Raw genomic sequence first — 21,806 nt, forward strand, 5'->3', positions numbered from 1 at the left:
GATGGGGAAGCTGAGGCAGAGAGCTGGGAAAGGTAACATGTCCAATGCATGTTGGCTCCTTGATCCTGGATGCTTCCAAGGACACCTGAGTCCGTTGTGCCCAAACAGAAGAGACACCCAAGTGACATTCCCATTCCCATGTTGGCCAGTGTGCTGGTGGCAGAGCTGCTAACGGGGCACGCGCATCCCCAGGCAAAGTTCGGTGCGGTTTCCCTTGGGCTGCTCTTTCTTTAGACTAATGCATGTTTGTAGGTTGGGGATGAGCCGCAGGTTATTGTCCCTGTCTGCGAAATGTCTTCTAGCTGGGTTTGGGTGACCCGTCAGACCAGATGGGATCTGCTTCTAACACCCCTCTATCAGTTATTCCCCACCTTCCTTGCTTTAGAGACCCCAATGTCTCTAAGTGTTTCATCCTGATGATTGCCCCTCTTGGCTACGATGGCTCATCTCCCCGTTGTCATCTCCTCCGTGTCCCGTAGCTCGCCGTGGGCACCCGGAGTTTCGGCTCCCCTGGGCCAGGCTGCTCCAGTCTGTCTTTGTGCATCTGTTTTACAATGTATTTCTTTGCAGTCGGGGGAAGCCTTCCAAGAATCCCCACCTATTTCCGTAATAAGGACGTCTTTGTTTTCCCCGTACACAATGCAGCTTTGATTCGGTTACTTTCTCACCGACCGTGTTGCCGTCAGCTCGACACGGGAGCTATGGAGAAGGTGTGAGGTGTGCGCAGCTCGGCGGCAAAGCGGGGGAGGAATGTCCCTTGGGATGGTTTTATTTCACAGTTGGGGCATCGGAGGTAAATCTTTGCCTTAGCACCCGGACATCTCCCGAGACGCTGCGCTGGGCAAACAGAGGTGGCCCCTGAGCAGCGAGTGGAGGTACCCTTCGTGCAGTGAACCAAGGCAAAGCAAATAGGAAGGCTTACGTGTTCCTGGCCTCCGTGCTGTCATGGAGTTATCCTCATCCTGATAAGATTAGTGCCCCTGGGAAAGGCTCAGAAGGCCCCAAAGTCCAAGAAATGTTTAGGCAGAGCTGCGGTGGGAGGAAGCGTCGAAGGAACGAGTGGTCCTAGGGATGGGGGAGTCTGGTCCGGGTGAGCAAAAGACATTTGCGGGGACATGGAGGGACTGGAGGCCAGGAGATGACGTGGGGACCTTCTCAGCCTGATGCTGAGCCCAGAAGGTCCTTTCTGCCCGGCGGGTGTCCCAAGGCAGGAGCGAGAAACCCCACGCGCAGGGACGTCTGTGACCAGGCGCTGGGTCTCTGGTGGCCTTTGCCTCTTGCCCTGCCGCACGCCGAAGCTTTGCGTACCTGCGCCCGATGCCAACACCCACGTTTCTTGGGGAAAAAAACCAGTTAAAATCTTGACCTGGGAGGAGGCACACCTTGCTGCCTCCCTGCCGAGGGCTGGGGGAACTGGGTGGCTGTTGGCGTTGAGCACGCCGTCACCCATTTCACACCGGCGCACGTTGCTCGCCGCGGCGTTTGCGTGCCGTGGCACGGTGGCACGTTGCTCGCCGCAGCCTGTTGCTTGCTGTACTCGCCGAGACGGCTGCAGCCCCGTCCCCGGCACGTGCCAGACCCACTGGGCATCTGGTGCTGCCGTGGAGGTGGCCCAAGCTGTGGGGCCGGGGCCGGTTCTTGCTTTCAGGGAGCCCTGATGGGTTTTGCGAGGGTTGTGAGTGGGACAGAGAAGAGGAGAGCAGGGGCAAACCCACCTTCTCCTGCTGGTTCTTTCACTGGGTTAAAATCCCCTTCCTCCTGCCCCTCGGGGCTTGCTTTCCCCCCGGGGCTGGCGCGGGGCAAGGGTCAGCGTGGAGTTCCCTCCTCCCGGCGGGACCGGGGGCGAGGGGGGGGTCTCACCACCCTTTCCGTACAGACCCCTCCATTCACACCTCCTTCTCCCACCCCATTAATTTGTTGTGGTCGGGGCCAGTAATAGCTGCTTTGTGCGAAGGCGAGGGAAGGAGGAAAAAAAAAACCCAGCGCACAGACAGCGGCTCCAGTGTTTTCTAAAAGGGATGTTTTTCCCCCTCCGTTCTCTCTCTCTTTCCCTTGAATAATGTTTTTGATTGTAATAGCCTGTCCTGGTTAGGGAAACCCACAGCCTCTCCCCCTTCCCCTCCCCTCTTCTGTAAACCCTTGTAGAAGTTTAAACAACCCAGAGAGATTTTTCTCACCAGTCTTATTTTACTAATAGGAAACAAGTGTTTAAAGCAGCAAAGGGAGCTTTCAGCTGCTGGCAAAGGAATAACTGACCTTGCAGAGAGGCACTGGGGTCCTGCCTGGAGCCGTGGGCTGGGGCAGGTCGCAGCCCAGCATCTCGCTGCTGGAGCTTTGAGACTCCTGGGACGGTCGTGCTCTCGGTGTTCCCCCCAGGGATGGGCCATGGCCAGCTCCACCGGCACACACCGGTGAAGCCGTGATGGGAGAAATGCTCCAGCTGTGCGACAAGTTACCGTTCGCTCTCGTGGAGCCGCTCAGCCTAAGGAGCCCATGCCATAAAAAACGAGCCCTGTTTGGTTCGGTGCTTGCAACATTTTTGTTCCTTGAGTGAAGGAGAAAACTCCATATCCCAATTTTCTGGTTTTCACCAAAAAGGCCAAACTCCTGCCGAGCTGGAAGGGACCGTGGAGCAGAGGGGAAGGGTTGGTCCCAAGGCTGGAGCAAATCCCAACTGAGGATAGGTGACGGCGTTGTGGGGGGGTGCTGGTGCACGGAGCTGGGGTGCAGCTGCCTCCCGCATAGAAGATCCAACAAACCCTCCCACTGCAAATCCAGCTTTCGTGACCGCCAGCTGTTTGCAGAGCTGTTGCCATTTTGGATAAGCTCCGAATGACGTGGTGTTCCCACCATGGGGTCACTGCGCGGGAGAAGCTCCCGGCTTGGGGAGCGCAGCGGCGGGCGCTGGGTGCTCTGGAGGTGGATGCTGAAATAGGTATTGGGTCTAAGTATCGAAGGGGAGAGGGCAAGCGAGGAGAAACCTCACCTAATTCTCTGCCCTTGAGCATCCCTTCAAACCTCTCCTGTCCGCCCTTCAGTTGTCAGCTCCCAAGAGCTATGTTTTCTGCCACTGGGGACATGGGGCTTTACTTGGAGCAGTTCAAGTTCACCGTGTCTGCCTGCCTAACGCCCTTTATCAGGCTTTTTATCTCTTGTGCCTGGAGGAACGGTCCTCACAGCAGCCTGCCTCCTCCTGTACTGCTTTACCGATGGACAGACCAGCTCTGGAAGTCCAAGTGCCGCCTTTCCATAGGATGCAAGAGGGGGAAAAAAGAGAGAAAGCAAGCGAAATCCTGTGGCTAAAATATACTTCTCCTCTGACAAGCCCCACGGCTGTAAGGCTCACGCAGGGGTGGTTGTGGTTAAGGACGGTGCCGGTGAGAGCTGGGGCAGGTTATGGGAGAGGGTCTGGCCGCCCCCGGGGCTGTGTTGGGGCCCCTCTGTCAAAGCCCCCCTGGGATGGAGGAGCCACGACCCTCTGGGGGACCTGCGAGCCCGAGGCCACCCCAAACACCAGGATCCAGGGATGCTGCGGCTCCCAAGAAGCCTCGGGTTGGAAATGCCTCGTGGGGCCTCCCTGGACAGGTCTCTTCTCCTCCATCTGGTCTCTGTCACTCCCAGGGCTGGTGCTGAAGCTGATTAAATGCTGCAGAGCTCTTTGAAGATGAGGTTTTCTGTGTTCACGTTAAATATTAACATGACTAGCCCCAGGGCTAGCTGTGCTTCCATTCAAAAGGCATATCTTTAATAATGTCTTTTTTTTTTCCGAGCTCACCAACTCCAGGCTGTGCTTTCCACCTTATATATATATATATATATATATATAAAAAATACATATATATATTTGTGCTTTTTTGTGTGGATAGGAACTTAGCAATCGGGATTGGGATTCAGAATTTCCCGGAGGGCCTGGCCGTCAGCCTGCCTTTGCGTGGTGCTGGATTTTCAACATGGAAAGCGTTCTGGTAAGCTGAGCTCCTCTTCGCCCGTGGAAATGAGAGCCCTCCGCCAGCAGCTCCTGACAAGCGGGTGCCTATAGATTTCTTCCCCGTATCCGTTTGCATTGCTCTGTCATTGAGCTGCCCTTGGGATGGGTTTGTTCCAGACCTGCCGGGTCGCCTCCTGGCATCACGGAGAGCTGCTGTTGGGAGTGCTGCTGGTTTCCAGCTTTGAGGAAGGGCGGTGAGCGCTGCCCTGCTCCCTCCGCAGCGCCCAAGCTCAGCTCCGAGCCCCCAGCTCCCAAGGGATGCATCGGTGATCCCGCTGGATCACCCCATCCTGCTTCAGCTGCCTGCTGAGTGCCTGTGGTGAGCTCCCAGATCCTGCCCTAAACATTTTTGGGGGGGGATTTTTTTTTAAAAGGGGTTTTTTTTTTCATTTTTATTTTGTTTCATTTTTTTCTCTCACTTCACTCTGGGCTGGATTTCAAACCCACTTTTTATTTTTTCTTTTCCCTGAGGTGAAAAAGCCAAGGGCATGAACCCTGCGAGCGCAGGGCTGCGTTCCTGCCCGTGCACGTGTGCTCGGCCGGGTGATGGATGGGAGGGCAGGGGGACGGCTTGGAAACGGCTCCCGCCAAAGCTTTGTTTTCTTTTCCTCCCACCCACCTCCAATTCAGTAAGCGCAGCCGGTGCTGGGACTTGCACCGGGATTGCTGCTGCCGGGAAGGGAGTTCCCATGGTCCGGAGAGTTAAAGCAGGCCTAGAGGGAAAGAAAATGAGAGCGAAGAACACAATTTCATCTTGGTTGAGGCTGTGGCCAGATGTCCTCTTTGCGATTGAGCTGTGCTGGTTGGAAATGTTTCCCCTCTGACCCATCCCTGCCTGTGAGCTGGATCCCCAAATCCCGCAGAGCTCTTGGGGGAAGGAACCGGATCGTGCCTTAATTCCTTTCCTGGAAAAATCAGCTAGGTTAGGTCAGATCACCTTCGTTGCCCGTTTAAAATGATACAGGTGGCTTGGCTTGGCGTGGCCAGCTGGCTGACCTTCTCCCGGACACGCTGACATTAGGGAAGACGGTGGGATGGGGAACTGCAGACCCTCAGCAGCCCCGCGGGAGGGCTGTGCCGTCCCTCACGCCGGGTCCCTGGTGGCTTTTAGTCTCGGTCTTTTGCAGGTATGGGCAGCTGAGCGGCATGGTGGAGCCCTTAGCCGGCGTTTTCGGTGCCTTCGCCGTGGTGGTGGCAGAGCCTCTCCTCCCCTACGCCTTGGGCTTTGCCGCCGGAGCCATGGTCTACGTGGTGATGGATGATATCATCCCCGAGGCACAGACCAGGTGAGACCCTGTTGGTGCCCGCCACTAAAGGCAGATAGACACGGAGGGAAGCGCAGAGGACTCTGGAAGAATCCTTTCCCTTGCCCGGATGAGCTATAAAGCAGCGCTTCCCTCATCCGAAAAGCTGGTCCCGGCTCCCAGGAGCTCACACCCTCCCCTTTTCTCCCTGCAGTGGCAACGGGAAGCTGGCTTCCTGGACCTCGATATTAGGATTTGTGGTGATGATGTCCCTGGACGTTGGGCTCGGGTAGGGCAACGCGCCGCTCCCCGGGAGAAGACTTCAGAGCCATTTGTGCGGCGGCGTTTGGAACCGGACACACGTTATCCTCTAGACTTTTTTTGTACATATATTTTTTTGGATCTGGTTTGGTGTTGATTTCCTATAATTTTATATCTCTTCCTCCCCTCCAACGTCATATCGATGGTTTTCAAAGCACAAATACAGGTGGTTCCTTGCAGGTCCTGGTTTCCTTTCGCCACCAGATTTTCTTTTCCTCTCGGGAGGGTTGTTGGACGACGCGTCGGCTGGGCTGCAGGTCACCCTGTCCTTTCCCTTCCGCGCTGGGCTGGTTTCTGAGTCAGGTCGCTCTGGGTTTTGATCATCTTTGTTCTGTAGAAGATTAGAAATTCACTGTCGCGTGTTTAAGCTGGTCTGTGGTTAAGTACCAAGGCATTTGAATGGAGTAAACTCCTTACAGAGTCTGAATTTCCACACTTTTTTCGAAAGGCAGGTGGAAGGCATTATAGGGCTAAGATAACACATACAGCACTCTGTGGGATTGCAGGTCTCGTGTAACCTGCGGGTCCTTGGGAATGTTCTAGGGTATTTGTTTTGATAGATGCATATAGTCCAGGCAAATAAAAAATGAATCTTTTTGGGATCTCTGTAAGAGGGAAATGTCATTTTTTCCTAAATTTATCTCCTAAGTGGGCATTGATCCAATGCACTGTGTCCAATACCCTGAGGTTTTCTCTGAAAAAAAAACAGGAAAGAAGAATTTTTGTGTTTTCTAGCATATACTCTTTGAAAAGGCAAGGTATGGTCGTCCATGTGGTTGTTGATGTGCTGCCTGACTGGAGTACAGCAGGACACGTTTCCACATGGGCCCGTGACTGTGTCTGGCCTTCCCGAGCAATTGCTGGTTTACGGCTGCTGGTTCCAGTGGTTCATAACTCCCCGAAGAGCCAAGGCAGGTTTTTCCCGGCGGTGGCCCTGGTCACACTTCATCCCTCAGAAGACCTCGGAGCTGAGTTAGGACCTGAGCGTGCCGGGAGCCCTCATCTTCCTGAGCAGCACCAGGATGAAATAATTCATCAGAGTGAATTAATTATCCTACCTGAAGAGCCAGAAACATGCACCATATATACTTGCCTCTTCACCCTCTGCTTTTCAAGCACCTCTTGTTTAAGAGCCGTTCCGGAGCAGGCAGGATTAGTCCCTTCCAGGCTGAGGAGCGAGCCCTGCCCGTCCCTCCCTCTGCTTGGTGCACGCTCCAGCGAGGAGCAAAACGCCGAAGTTGGAAGGATGCTGTAAACCATGCCTCCCTCTTCGCTAAGGATGCTTCTGTCTTCAGTAAAAAGAGATTGATTAGACCTTTCCGCAGGAATAACTGGATCGCCTGGCTGCTGCCTGCATCTCAGTCCCTCTGCAGCCGCAGGGCTCTTGGGGGTGCAGGGCTGCGAGTGTGGGGGGGTCCTGGACCACTGCTCGGTCCTGCCGGAGAAGCTGCAGGAAGGGCAGCCAAAGGGAACAGGCTTGGATAAACTAAGCTAGAGCCATGCGTTTTTGTTTGGTTCATTTTTATTTTTTTGGGTTGGATTTCATTTGTACTTCATTTGTGTGTCACTATAGATGATACAAAACTACTGTTCGCCAATGGATTTGACCTTTTAACTGTGATTGGTTTCAATAAATGGGAAGTTCAGAGTTTGCACTGATCTATTTTCATGCCTTAAAGCCATACCTTTGCTTCTCCTCCCTCCATTCTGCTATGTTTCTTTTCTCCAGCTTAATTGTTCCTGGCTTGTGAAAGGTCCTGCCTCTCAACCAGGAAGGCAGCCTCTTTGGGGAAGAAAAAAAAAGGGAAAAAAAAGCCGAAGAAAGGCAGCTTCGCAGTGCCTCATCCAGGCAACCGTGAGTGTGTTTTAGTGTTCACTGCGTTGCTGCAGCTGGCCAGCTCACCCCCAGCTCCAACGCCTGACACTGGTTTCATGCCTTATGACTCAGAAAAAAACAACGGCAAGAAATCCCTGGGGTAAAAAAGCAGCTTTGCCTGCACCGACCTGGGGGTACAGCTACTGCGGGGGTGTACACACTTGCACACACGTGTAAGGGCCGTCCCTGGTTTGGCTCAGCCCCGGCAGGGGTGATGCTTGTTTGGGGCAGCCCGGAGGGCTGCAGTCCCGGGGTACGGGGATGGGAAGGGGGACACGACCTTCCCCGGGACCCCGAGATGAGCCGGGTCTCTCCAGGCACAGGGGAAATTTGGGGTTATGACTCTCAGTGGGGAAAATAAGGGATGTCAGGACACTCTTTTTCAAACCAGGTGAGAGCTGTCCCTGCCCCGGGGAGGGAGAGGGAAGCGAGCAGCCCACGGCTGGGAACAAGAGCCCTTTGCCCCTGTGGCCGGTGTCTCCTTCCCAGTTCCACCAGTGGAAAGGCTGGGCAATCTCCCACCACTCTTCACCTCGTTTCTAGATGCACTAGAAGTGTCAGCCCTCTGTTTTCTGCCGAAAGCCTTTCAGCCCTCTGTTTTCCACTGAAAGCCTTTGTGTGAAATTTAAAAACTTCAGGGGTGTCCACAGGTCGGGATTTCTCGCAGGCTGCTGGTGATATTTTCTTATTCGATTTCTGGCTTGTGGTGTAAGTTGGTAAAAAAAACCCACATTATACATTTAAAGGCAGTCTTGTAATCAGATTGCTGTGAGCTAATATCACGTAAAGCATTTAATCCCGCTTAGATGTAGCCAGCTGAGATAATTATGTACATTGGACCTGTAGGAAGCGAGTGGGAAGGGTGATGCAGAAAGCGCATGCGAAAATCCTTCTTTTCTGTTTGTACCCTGGAGGTGAATGAAATTATATATCTATTCCTTGGTATGATTGAAAAGCTGGCCGGGGGCCAGGCCTGAAATTACCCGTGGAAACAACAGCTGTCAATGAAAAGGTGGAGTTCAGAGCAAAGGCAACATAAACACACAGCCGAGCCCCGCAAAATGGAGACGGGCTCTGCTCATCGGCCGGGAGGAGCTGGTTCTCATGCAGAGACTGAGCTGGAGGGAAAAGAGAGAAAGGTTATCCCGTGGTTGGAACTGGATTTTGGGAGACTGGGGTGTGCTTGGCCCCAAATCCTTGCCTGGATGTGCGTGCTGGGATGCAGCTGGGGCTTTGTCCTCCTGGGGGGGGCTCTGGCAGTGCTGTGGTCCCTCCACATCACAGGCAGCGGCCGCTGAGCCCCCTTGGAAAAGCTGTCCTGTGGTTCTGCTGCTCTGAAATGGGGAGAAACCCCTGGACTGCAGCACACGGGGCTGTACGCCCGTGGTGAGCACAGAGCGGGGGGGGGTCTGTCTTTCCATCCTTTTGATGGGCGGTGGTCAGCCTTTGGAGGGGCACAGCGGTGCCTGGACCGGTTTGAAATATCCTTTGAGCCCCGTACAAGTGTAGTATTAAATTGTAGCATCAATGCTGGTGATTTCTCCCCCCCTACTAATTTTTCAGTAAAGCCTCACATATACAAAAACTTTAGATTCTTGGGTTTTTTCTTAAAATGTAATAACTTTTTGCATTGGCTGGAGGAAAACTTAAACTGTGACTCCTCTCCATCCAAAAGCCTCAAGCCCCAAAGGTAAAGATCTTTTCCTAAACAGTGCACATATGTGCTTTTGTGATGGGGTTTGTGGCCTGCTTGCTGATGCTTTTGTGGATGTTTTGGGGTTTTGCAAGCCCTGCTAATGAAGGCGGGCGACCCGAGCATTTAGCTGAGACTGGGAAAATCCCCCAATTCTTCAAGCCCCGGAGGTGGCTGCGTTTGGCAGCGGGCGAAGCTTGGCGGTGGATTGGCGCTGCGTGTGCAAGCACGTGTGCCCCGGGTGCGAAGCTGGTGCTTGAAGAGCTTTGCCAAGCAAAATTGTCGCAAAAAAGCCCGGCGATGCAGCGCTGGGTGTATTTTGCTGCTTTTCTTGTGGTTTTTTTTTTTCTTTCAGAGGCTGAACCACCGAGATGCTGTCCTGCGGGACGGCCATGGGCACGGTACCCAGTCGGGCAGTTAATGGCTGGCAAGAAGACGATGGAGGAATCCACGGGGAAACTCCTCCGCAGACAGGAGAGCTGCCCGGGACGAGTGTCGGGTTGTGCTTATGACTAAGCGGTGGATGGAGAGGCTGCTGATAGCTCGGGCACATGACACTGTACGCGTGTTTGCCGGGGGATTAGAGCTTTGAAGAGGGGATTATTTGGGGCTATGAGTGTGTAATGCAACGCGTTGGGTTTCTCCCTTCAGGGACGCGGCCAATCCATTCTGCCCGGAGCTGCGGGGCAAGGAGAAAGCACTGTCCCCTTTGCTTCTGGGCGAATCCCACCGTGCTCCCTGCCTCCGTGCAATGCCAGGCAGCTCCCGGTGGGCACCGGGCGGCAAGTGGCAGGCATGGAATTTGGCACGGCGGCACGACGCCTGCTCGCCTGCTGCTCTTCCCTCGCCGGCAGCTCCTTCTGCCTGCCCAGCTCTCGGTTCGCTGCCGGCCGGGGAGAACGCGGCGAAGGGCCGTGGTTACCGTTGTGCAACCGGGGCAGGGAAAGCGCACCTTTCCCCGTGCCGGCGTGACACGGCTCACATCGCCCCGCGCACGGTGCCGTGAGTCAGGGAGCAGGAATGGGCGCGTGGGCTCCGCGCGCGGGTGCCGGGCGTTCGCCGGCCCGCGCCGGGATGCCGGGGAAGGCGAAGGCGGCTGCGGTTTGCAGGGCTGGGCGGGGACAGAAAAACCCCAAGCGAGGGCTTTGCACGCAACCGAACAATAATCCCATTATTAGGACCCACGCCGTTCAAACAAAACACGGCACAAAACATTACTCGGGCTTGCAAGATGCGCGCCCAGGGTAGATCGTAGCACCTGAGTCATTGCTTATAAAGGAACGGCTTTCACCTCCCTCCCCTCCCCTTAGGAAAGAAACAATTCAAATCTGAGGACAAAATGACTTCTATTCTTTGTACGCGGACTTTGTTGTACTTGGCAACGAGGCTGCAATTAAAATTGAGACGCTCGCTCTCGTGCGCACACACGCAGGCTCCGAGCTCGAGAACAAATGTGTGGCTCCTCTTCCTCCTCGGAGCTTGCTCGGGTGCCCCAAGCCCATCGCGCTGGCCCCGGCCGTGCCACATTGCCTGGCTTCATCCCCAACGTGGATCCCCCAACCTCAGGAACGAGCCTGGTTCTGCGGGACTGGAGGGAAGAAGAGAAATTATGGCTCTGGGCACCCTATCCTAGGGCAGATATGACAGGGTTGTTGAGTTGCTAGGGGGGATTTAGTGCCAGTCTCTCTTTTTAGGTATATATTGGCACTCTCTAAGTACATGGGTTGAGTCTTGCATGGCCAACCAGCCCTCAAAAAGCTATGTGCTCGTGTCCGTGCTGGGTTGGTGGGAGTGTAGCTCATGGATGATCTGCTGGTTGCCTTTCTCCTGGTTGCTTTACTTAAATAAACTTCATTTCAGCTGACCGATAAAAGGGTGGTGACTGCAGAAAGGTTCCTCTCTGCCGTCTCAGAGGGACGTTCTACACGTGGTTTCTTACGAGTTGTGTGAGGTGGGAAAGGTCAACACGAGGGTGAAATGCCATCGGTCCAGGAATGGCTCCGCTCCAAATTCTTTGATCTGGAGGGTTGTTCCTCATGGGAAAAGGGGGAAAATTACACACTGTGGGATCTGCACATTGCACAGCTCCGATCTTAGTGCCTCTTGTCTTGTTTTAAGGCTTTTACAGTGGGGAGGGCAGTTGTTAGTACAAGAACAGGGAGAAAATATTCTTAGTATGTCCTTGGTTGAGATCTCTGGGATATGTTTCTGTGCCTTATAATCCTACGAGGGGGTTCTTGAGAGCAGGAAACCGAGCCTGAAGGTTTATTTTAATATAATCTTACAAAATGCTGATGATAACTAAAAAGCTTTTGTGTCCAGAGCTGGTTTGCACGGGGAATTGTTTAAATCTCTCTCTCGCTGTTGCCTTGCTGTGTTCTTACAGGACCAACAAAAGCATTACAGACCCGACACACGCTCGCTCCCCATCTCGTCTCGTACAATCCTTCTGCTGTGCCTGAAGCAGAAAACAAAACCGTCGCTCCAAAACCCATATGAAAACAGGAGGGAAGAGAATGGCCTGGATCTGCTTTCCTTTTACTGCAAAATAATTTCCCTGCCATAAAATTACCAGCAAGAGCCAAGGGAAGATTAGGTCATAGGGAAAAACGCTGGTTGGGAAACAATGGAGGGAGGTGCTGGTAACGGCTGGGGTGCGGGACTCCCCACCGCCCTGGGCTTCCCCCAGGGACCCCCACCTCTGCCAGGACCCCCACCTCCGCCACCCCAAGCCCCAGCTCTTCTCCCCCAGCCCCACGCAGGACAGGCGTCAGCACTCCCACCCCTTTTTATTTCCCTTTCTTTCCCAAGGTTAAAACGACAGCAAAGGCTGGAGCATCCCAGTTTCTCCCAACCTGGGCTGGCAGCAGCGGCAGGCGTGAGGTTGCACTTAGAGCACGAAGCAGCATCTCACAACGCGCTTTGTTTTTGCCTTTCCTTTCCAGACGGTAATTTGTCCCAGAGCTGATCTGCCTCCAGCCCTACCGAGCGGTTTGGCTCTGCCGGTGGATGGACAAACCCTCCGGAGGGGTTTGTGGGTCTTTTCCCCTGAATCCAGAGTTGCTGGTGTGTCCGTGGAGGTCAGAGAGCCCCAGCAATTGGGGGGGGTGAGGTCTTAAAACTTGTCTTGGTGCAGGTTTCACAAAAGCCCTCCAGTGCCCTCCAGTTCTGGGTGGTGGCTGCCTGCACCACGGAGAAAAACCTTTTGGAGACCAGGGAAACAAATCCAGACAACAAAGGGGCCCCGGGGCCTCCCAAGTCATTAAACAAATTAAGTTGTTTAGAACAAGGAGGCCCAGGTGACTGGGTGTGAAAGCCCCCGAGGCCTCGGTAATTGCTGTGTAAAGGCAGCACTGGTGGGTGGAAAGGAGACAAAGAGATTTTGGGGGATTTTTCCTCCTGCCCCGTTCCCCGGGCGCAGCCGGCAGCAGCTCCAGCCCCCTTTGGCTTCATGGGGTGCTGGGGGACTTGGCCACGCTGGTACTGGGAGCCTGAAGTGATGCTCTGGTCCAGCGAGGTGCCCTCCTGTCCCTGTCCCTGTCCCCTGGAGTGGGGTGGAGGGAGAACTCCCAGCCCTCCCAAGCGTGCTTAATTTCTTTAAATGGACCTTGGCTCCAAATCCCCTGAAGTTTGGTTGCCTCTGAGACCCGTCCTTGCTCTTGCTGCTTCCCCAGGCTCAGAAGAGGTGGGTGAGCAAAAGGGATATTTTTTTTTTTCTCCTTGTGCAAATGTTTTTCCCTTCTGCTTTGTGCAAAGGCGAGAAGAGTCCCCCTCCACGCCAAAATACGTGGCGTATCTAAACCTCTCATAGCTCCAGAAGGAAATAGAGGAGGTGCTGCCTTGCCTTTCCTTTCAGCCAAGGAAAGATGCAAAATTCCCGAACTCGGCTGCCTCTTCATTTCGAGGGCTAGACACACGCTGTGCTCAGACAAGATGACAAGCTGATGAGGTGGAGCATTGCAATCTCCCTTGGTGAGCGGGAGCGGGATGCTGCGGCTCGGGAGCTGCGGGAGGGAGCGGGAGCCTCCGCCGGACCTCGGGACCCCCAGCTCCAGCTTCCCCAAGCCCCACGGGCTCGGCGCTGGCCGTGTAGCATGGGCTGGGCATTTGTTTCGTAAGGACATCAACCTTTCAGGTCCCTTTTAATTATGATTTGATCAGCACGTTTCAAATCAAGAAATCTGAAAATACCAGCGGGAAACGCTACCTTCTGCTAAAAAGCTGTGAGCCGGGAGGGGACGATGTCCCTTCCAGAGCCAAATGCTGAGTATTTAATCACAACTATTTAATACGGCCAGGACCAGCTCCACGGGGCTGCTTAGCACCGCGTGCCTCGGCTCGGGCACGGCCGGGCTGAGAGACCCCATTTGCAAAGGTTTTAGGTGCAGTCAGCACAGAGGGGGCTCTGCAGGGTCTCGGGCTGCTGTTAACGTGGCCAGCTGCCCACTCACCCCACACAGCGTGGAAAAAGCAGAGGTCTGAGTTCCTCTCCGGTGGGGGTGGCTTCTCTCTCATCTTTTTTTTTTTTCTTTTTTTTCCCTCCCCCTCTTCTTGAAGCTCTCCGAAACAAGTGCTGTTTTACTGCAGATAATTTACCAGCTGCACAAAGGCTGCCTTGTACCGCTGAGCTCCAGATGTTTAACATTTCACAAAAAAACCCTAATCATAAGGTACCTGTTTCACTGGAGCACCAGCTGAACTGGATGGGGAGAGAGCTGCCTTCCAGGCTTCGCCCTTCCCTTTCACAGGCAGCTGCCGGCAGATCCCAGCCTTCGAGAGAGCACATAATATCTGGTGCATCGTAGGTGCCTCAGAGTCACTGCTCGCGCTGCCCTTGTTTTGGGGCGCAGGGGCTGCGGAGCGGGGCCAGCCCAGCTTTGCCCAAAATGGGCTTGACAGGAGCGGCTGCAGGGGCTGATCCCTTTCCCTAATCCCATTTGCAGGGGGTCTCTGCAGCGGCTCAGCCTCCGACAGCTCTGCCGGAGGGTGCCTACAGGTAGGGCCAGGGGTAGGAATATCGGCTTCCCACCTGTGACCCCTCCTCGTGGGAAATGGGCATCTCCGGGATGGGAGATGCTGCCCCAGCAAGAGCAACACACGCTGCAAGGGGCTCCTGGGAGGAGAGCTGGAAGGGTTCGTACGGGGGATTTTTTTGGGGGGCTCTGGGAACAGCAATCTGCAGGTCTGGGTTGTCCTCAAGGGCTCTGGCACAGCCCCGGGTGTCCGGCTGCTCCATGGCTCTGCCCTTGCTGTAGCGCCGGAGGTGCTGGGCTCCTCTGGGAGAAGGTGGCCTCGGGATGGATCCTGCAAAGTCCTGAGGGCTGTGGTCCTGCAGAAGAGTGGTTGCCTGGCTCTGGTCCATCCCCACCCCATTCCTCTGACTGCAATCCCTTAATTGTTTCAAAAAAAGCACATGACAAAAGGCAGGGAGATAATTACAGTCCCTTGCTCCCCCCTTATCTCCGGGGAGAGCGTGTTGGGCAAATAGCAAACAGAGAATTAATTCTGGCGGTGGCCGAGGCTCCGTGGACCAGGCTCTGAATGGCAGGCAGGGCTGATTTACTGCCGTTGTTCACAGCTATATTCAGCATTTTATTGCACCTATAATTATTGTTTTCCGTCGGGATCTCGTGGAGATGTCAGGCCGGCACCAGCCATTTCCCACTCCCGGCACGTCCCACCTTGGCGGAGGAGGACAGGCGATGCAGCCCAGTGTCCCCCAGTTTTGGGGACCCGCTGGCTCCCAGCAGGCAGTGACCCCCTGCCTTGCCATCGAGCCGCCGTGCAGATGAGCGCGTGTTTCTGGGACGCCTTCCTCCCCAAAACCCGTGGCCGGGGGCTGCGAAAAATGAAGGCGCAACCTGCAGGTCCCCTGTGCCCTGGGGAAGTATTTTCTGCGAAGGGTGATAGTGGGAACACGCGAAGGAGGTGGTGATGGCCATCTGGTCTCATGCGGACAGGGCAGAATCCGACCCACCCTTCGGCTGGATGAGGCATCTCATCTTTGAGGTCCAGCGTGAGAACGAGCCATCACGCTGTGGGTGGTGGAGGTGGAAACCCAAGCGCACGCGTTTGCTGGGGAGGCAGGAGGAGAGCTGCCCATCCTTCTCTCCTGCCAGAAGGGACGCTTCGCCGCGGGACGGCCGAGCGGCCGACCGGCTCTCCTGGCAGCTGAGAGGCCTCGGGAGTGGACTGACCCACTGGCAAGTGCTCCCCAGCCAAAGCAGCCCCTCATTCTCATGCAAAATGTGCAAGGGGGGAGGGAATGAATCCCTCCATTGGGGAGCAGAGCCCGGCGACTTTGCCGCAATGAAGTAATCCTCCCCCGGCACCCTGAGCATATAAAGCACCGCAGAGCACAAGTGCCTCTCTGTCCCGTCTCTTTCTTCTCTTTCCCTTTAATAATCTTACTCTTTTGTCCCCATACGTTTACCCTCCGTGTCATTGTCCCCTTCCGCTCCGGTAGCTGGCTGCCCATCGCAGCCGGACCCTCTGCCTTGGAGGTGCTCACGGTGCCACCTGTTTTTTCTACTTTATTTTCCAGGACACCTGATGTATTTATTTTCTTTTATTTTTTTTGCCTCTGGTTTAGGGTCTATTAAGTTTACTCCTTCTTCCCCTGCCCTGGGAGACCCGGTTAATGAGTAACCATAGCGTGCTTGGAGGCAGCTGTCTCAGACAAACTGACGGAGACTTTTTTGGAGCTGCATAAGGGAACGTTTGTTCTGCAGCTTCTCAATAGATCCTTGTGCAGGAGGCAAGAAGTGTGGGGAGAGAAAGAAAGAGACACTAAATCACTGGACTCCTTGAAAATCTCGCTGCGTGTGTGTGTGGTTTTATTCCTTTTTATAATACATGTTAGATGAGTCACCTTTTCAAGTTTAAAGAATGAATTTATCTTCACAACGGAGCACACAATGTACTTTTTAACAGCGTTTCAGCTTTAAAGTTCTTTTTAAGTAACTTAAGTATAAAACACACAGCCTATATATACACTGGCATGGGGTTAGCGTCACATGAGTGTGGTTTTTCTTTGTCCCAGTCCCAGCGTAGAGCAGATTTTGCTCTCACGGTTCATAATTTTACCTGTTCCCTTCCTTTGCTTTTGTTACACGGAGACATTTTGGGGGTTTTTATCAGATCTTTGCCATCTGGGTTAAAGGCTGTTTTGTTTTCCCTAGGATGCCTGGCTGACGGGCCAGGTAGGAGATGGAAGCCCGTGTGCCGTGGAGGAGAGCAGACTGGGCGAGTGGGTCCCGTGCCCCAGCTCTCCTGCATGACCTTGGCAATGGCATTTAAACCTCTCTTCCCTGCTTTGCTTTTGTCACTATGCAAACAGGTGATGGATGTGCCTTTTCTCCTACTTGCGGTGGTTTTATCCTTCCTAGCGTACTGGGAAGGTTGTGGAGGGTGGATGGGATGTTGTGAGCAGGCAGAAAGCCGTGGGAGCAGGGTACCAAATTGCTCCTGGTTGTCTTGAAATGTCTCGCCCTCTCCCTGTGGCTCTATAATTTTTTGGTTCCCGTCAACCTTCGAGTTTCTCGTGGCCAGCTGTGCACCTCGGAGGGCCTGTTGTGTGCCTGCAGGGCTTGCTTGTGTGCTATGGAAGCATCACACCCACCAGCCCGTGTCCGCACGTGGCTCAGGTCACAGTCCCTGCTCCTGGTCCCTGCAGCCAGACTGGGACATCGTTGCTTTGCAGCTCAGCGCCGTGCTCTCACTCTTGCCCTGGGGTCCTGGGCATCCCCCATTGCCCTCCCCACCGGCATGCCGTGGGATGCAGGATGGGGCAGCCTGGCCCTGCATCTCCTGTTGGTGCCAGCGCTCCAGTTCCCATCACCCAGCCGGCTGCAGCACCTTTTACGTATCAGGACCAGTGATGGTAGCGAGATCCTTCACGTGTTCTTGCTCTACGCTTGCTTGGGACAAGCAAAGCACGCTCACGCCGTCGGCAGCAGGACGGAGGGAAAAGGAGCGTTCCCCGAGGTGTAGCCGTCCTTCCTTCGCGGCTCCCCGCAGCCTCTTGGCTGCATTCAGGGACAGCTTTGCTCCAGCTCTCTCCAAAGAGGTTTCCCACCGCTCTCGCAGTCGGATGAGGCAGCGGGAACGTGCGGAGCGGTGTCCGTGCGGGAGCAGCCCGTCCTTCCCAGGGACCCGCCGGTGCGCGCTTGTGGTCCAGGCTGCGATCCAGCACCGGGGAGAAAACTGAAAACATGTAACCACACTTTTCCTCCTCTTTTACAAAACCTCAGGGTTTGGGTTTTTTTTTGGTTTTTTTTTGAACTTTGGGGTTGGTTCAAGTTTTGGGTAAAGATTCAGGTTGTTTGTGTTTTACCTGAAACGCAGCTCCCCGTTCCCTGGAGCAACAGGTCTTTATTGGCTCTTGCAGACACTTGGCACTCTCAGTGCGTAAAATAAAAAGCTTTTTGTTTCCATACTTCAATATATTTATATATATTTAACTGGTTTGGGGAGGGTATTTGAAGGTCAGAGGACTTTCAGAGGTTATGGTGCTGGCCAGGCCCTGGGAACAGCCGTCCTGTGGGAACTCATTCCTAGCTCGCCCTTCCCAAATCTCTTTTATTTTGCCAATGTTGATGCCCATCACTAAATGCCCTTTTTTTTTTTTTTTTGGTAAAAATCAACAGCAAAGTCCACAGTGAACTTTATAGATGTGCCATTCACAAACTGGTGTGGTAAAAGTAACACGACCTCAGGCTGTGAACCCAACCGTGCTACCGAGAAGGTGTTTGTACTAACAAAACTTTTACAAGAATAAGCAGTTTTTCTGGCTCCACCCTCCCACCAAAGGCTGGTGCAGCTGCAGGTTGGGGCAGACGGGCTCCAATCGCCTCGTGGTGCTTTCCCCGTTTATCTGGAGGAATCAGCATCCCAGTTCTTTCTCCCTGCCAAATACTGACCATCAGCAATTTGGTATCCCAAGGATATTTTCAGCTGGAGAAGAATCAGTGCCCAACCATCCTCCTGGTGGTATTTCAGCCCCGTTCGGCAGCGTAGCTGTGGCACAGAGACTCCAACCCCAAAGCCAGCCCTGGAGCAAGGCGCAGAACCTGCGTCTCCAGCAAAACCCTCTTCCCTTTCCGTTTGCTGTTGCGCTGAGGTTTTCCTCTGCTTAAAAGCTGTCACAAAGCAACTTGGAGCCAGCGGCCGCAGGAAGTTTTGCCCCGTGTTCCGCAGCCCTTGGACCAAACCGCCCCGTCCTCCTCGCCAAGGAGTGCCCCGAGTCCCTGCCCTCGCGGGATAAAGGATGCTTTCAGCTGCTCTGAGCGGATCTGCTGGGAAACTACTGATTTTCCATGACTTGGAAACATCTGGTTGACATTCTTACATCCACAGGCTCTTGTGTAATTATCCTTATTACCTGATCCACATGCACTGTATCTTGCTTTATGGGTAACCCTGCTCTCCCTCCCCGCCCGCACCACCCGCCACCATCACACAAGCACACGGGCCACTTTCTTAATTAAAACTTTGAGCTTTCTTCCTCTGGCTCAGGTCTCCCCTCCCCATCTCAGCAGTGGCTGAGGAATGCGAGACAGGAATGCTGTCCTCTTGCAAGGAGCCAGGGAAGGGGGGGCAGCTATCACTTAAAAACAATGTCTTTGTGTTTCCAGCCCGCTGTAGTCACGCAAGGCTGTGCCCGGGTGTGCACGGCCGCCCGCCCCGCGCCTGCTGCCTCACCTGGCACCGACACGGCAGAGTTCAGCATCTTCCAAACCCTTTTTACCATCACGTCATACTCTTGCAAAACCAGACCTGGGAGCATCCCATAAATCAATGCCAAGCTCCTCTGTGAGTACGTAGCTCACCTTTCCATTTCAGTTCCTTCCTCAGACTGTCCTCGGGGGCCGGCTGGGGGTCTCTGTGCAGAGCAGAGGTACCTCGCTGGCACCCAGGTACTTTGCACGGTCCTTTTTTCCAGTTGGAAGTTGCCAGCAAAAGCCCATGGAGCTGCAGCAGAGCCTTACAGCACTGTGAGTCGCTTCGGGTGATGTCTAACAGTCCCTTGGCCTGTGTGTGCGTGGCTCTGAAGGAAACGCCACTAGAAAAGGCAGCAAAGCTTCTTAATTAAGTTATAAAAACAGTAATTTGCCTTCCGAAATCCCGGGCCATCTGACCACGCAGCTCTGTGCTTCCACGCGCTCCAGCCCATAGCCCTTTTGAGACCCAGTTCAGGTCTTGCTGGGTCAGCAAGAGCCTTCCCATTGACTCCAGCAAGCTTTGGGTCTCATCCTGCCCGTGAGCATCACAAGGCCAAGCGCTCCCATCCCACCCAGCACGATGAGTCTTTGCTGCAGAGCAGCTGGGCCAGTTCTGCATCCCTGCATCTGTCTGTCTGTCTGTCTGCAACCCAGTCCTGGGTTTATGGTCTGAGCCGCTTTCGGGAGGGGTTCCTGGCTGAGACAGGTGAAGGACAGCACACTGGACCCCGGTACCTCCAGCATCTCCCTCCCCGCTATAAATACCAGATTAGCATCTGCCCTTTTTGGTGCTGATGCTATGATTTTCCACCCTCGTTAGCCGCTCCTGAGCTTTCTCGCCTGGTGCCCAGGGCAGGCTGCCTGCCTGTGTTTCTCATTTGCTGGTTCAAGTCCTGCCACATTTGGGAAGGTGCAACCTCTTAGGGGTGAAGTATTCCTAAAAGCAAAGGGAAGCTGGAGCCAAGCGGGGCTCTGGAGGGGAGGAAAAAGGAGCAGGCAGCTCTTCTCCGCCGGTGACTCAGAGGCAGAGCGGCGAACATCTGCTCGCACGCAGCCAGCCGGAGGAAAATAAGCTCCATCATTTTACTGAACGGCGAGAAAAGGGAGAAAAAAAGGAGCAGCCAAATTTCCATGCTTGACTAAAAGCAGCGGAGCTCTCAGAGGCTGGAATCAGGATTTTCCTTGCCACTTCCCGACGGTGAAGAATCGTCAGACAGACAGTGCTGCACCTTTCTCGGGCCCTGAAGCTGCAGAGACTTGCAGAGGCGCAGCGCCGGGCTGGCACAGGCAGCCCCCGTGGGACGGCGAACCCCATGGGAGCGGGGCCCGGAGCCCCTCTGCTCCGCACGGGCATCGTCCCGCCGGCCGAGGGACGGGGATGGGACCGGGTGGCTCAGGGGGACACGCGGGGGCTGCGGCAGAGCCCCGCATCAGCGCGTTTTCCCAGCTCTGCTCTTCGCTGCGAGTCGCGTTCTGGCGCTTGCCAAACAGGTTTTAATTTCCAGAATGTGGGTATGAAAAAGCAACAGAGCCCCCTCCTCCACAGCGCTAAAATATTATTTTTTTTTCTTTTTAATATACCATAAACGATGACCTTTTACCTCCTTAAGAAGGCAGCCAACACAAGCACAACAATGTGATTTGTGCAGCATTTCAGTTGCGGTTTCTTCAAGAAATTCATCTGGTCTCGAAGCAATTAAGGGAAGGGAAGCATTTCCACTCCGGCTTTGGGCCCTGAAAACCTGCCAGGAGGGTTTTTTTCCTTCCCCTTCGCTCTCCCTCTTTCTCCCCCAGCTCCCCTTGCTCACTTGTCCTAGAAAACTTGTGGGGTTTCACTTTGGCAGCTCTCCTGAGCGTGTGAGGATAAATCCTGACCCGGTGCAGGTGGGAAGACACTGGATCCAGGTCCCTGCCCCTGCGCGGCTGATGGGATGGGACGTTGCCCACCCGGAGCTGATCCCGGTGGCCAGCGGGACGAGGGGATGTGCAGGATCGTTCCCCCCTGGCCGGCACCTTCTGCACCCTCCACCCTCTCCCCTGCCCAAAATTCAGTCGTCCCTCTGGCAGAGGAGCTGTGCCTGGAGGGGGCACAGGGCGCGGTGGCATTGGCCCTGCCGTTGTCCCCTGCCTTGTGCCTGGTGTCCCCTTTACAAATTTTCCCCGTACAAACTCCTGGACGGAGTCAAAAGCATGTGGGGTTCGTAAAGCAGCAGGGAAGCGTGTGGGACAAGGCCCCGTCCTTCGAGGATGTACGGGTGACTTTGCCTGGACTGAGCACGCTTGCAAGAATGGGCCTTAAATTAGCCCCTAAGTCAACAGCACAGTTAATTGCTCATTTATTCCACAGATGGGTTAATAATTAAGTTAAATTAATAATTGGGACAATAATTAAACTCAACAATAACCAATACACGGGACCATTGAAGTAATCGGTTTTTGTGCGAAGTATTTGGTGAGGTTACTCATTTACCCAGCAGTTTACGGGACGGATCCTGCGCTTGCCCGGTTTGACACCGGGGCCACCCGTGTCATACCCTGCCGGCAGGGATGCGACTTCTGGAGTCCCGTGAACCGCCGAGCTTTTCCAGGCAAAAAAAACCCCACCGGTTCCCAGCCCACCCCCCTTCGGGGACCACAGAGAGCAGCAGGGTCCCCGTGAGAAACAACCCTGTCCCCTCCATCCCCCGGGGGGGGGTCTCCCCCACCGCCTAGCACCGTCCCCTCCCCGCGGCGGGTCAGACGGAGGGAGGGACGGACGGACCGAGGGAGGGACGGACAGGCGGAGGGAGGGACGGACAGACCGAGGGAGGGACGGACAGGCGGAGGGAGGGACGGACAGACCGAGGGAGGGACGGACAGGCGGAGGGAGGGACGGACAGACCGAGGGAGGCGGCTCCCAGCCCCGGGGGGGGGAGGAACTACAAGTCCCGTGAAGCCGCGCCGCCCGCCCGCCGCCACCGGG

At 54.8% G+C, this 21,806-nt stretch overlaps 1 protein-coding gene across 1 annotated transcript in view; it reads left to right on the forward strand.

The window, feature by feature from the left end:
• LOC104838699 (zinc transporter ZIP11) overlaps positions 1-5,948 on the forward strand; it is a 43,103-nt gene extending 37,155 nt beyond the window's left edge. The window contains exons 3-5 of the mRNA XM_010578577.1: positions 3,867-3,965; positions 5,116-5,274; positions 5,447-5,948. Coding sequence (XP_010576879.1) covers positions 3,867-3,965; positions 5,116-5,274; positions 5,447-5,525 — 337 coding nt within the window. The 3' untranslated portion in view covers positions 5,526-5,948. The remainder of the gene's footprint in view (positions 1-3,866; positions 3,966-5,115; positions 5,275-5,446) is intronic.
• Positions 5,949-21,806: the final 15,858 nt, after the last annotated feature.

The sequence above is a fragment of the Haliaeetus leucocephalus genome, unplaced genomic scaffold (genome assembly GCF_000737465.1).
Source record: "Haliaeetus leucocephalus isolate CR32 unplaced genomic scaffold, Haliaeetus_leucocephalus-4.0 Scaffold646, whole genome shotgun sequence".
Taxonomy (NCBI): Eukaryota; Metazoa; Chordata; class Aves; order Accipitriformes; family Accipitridae; genus Haliaeetus; species Haliaeetus leucocephalus.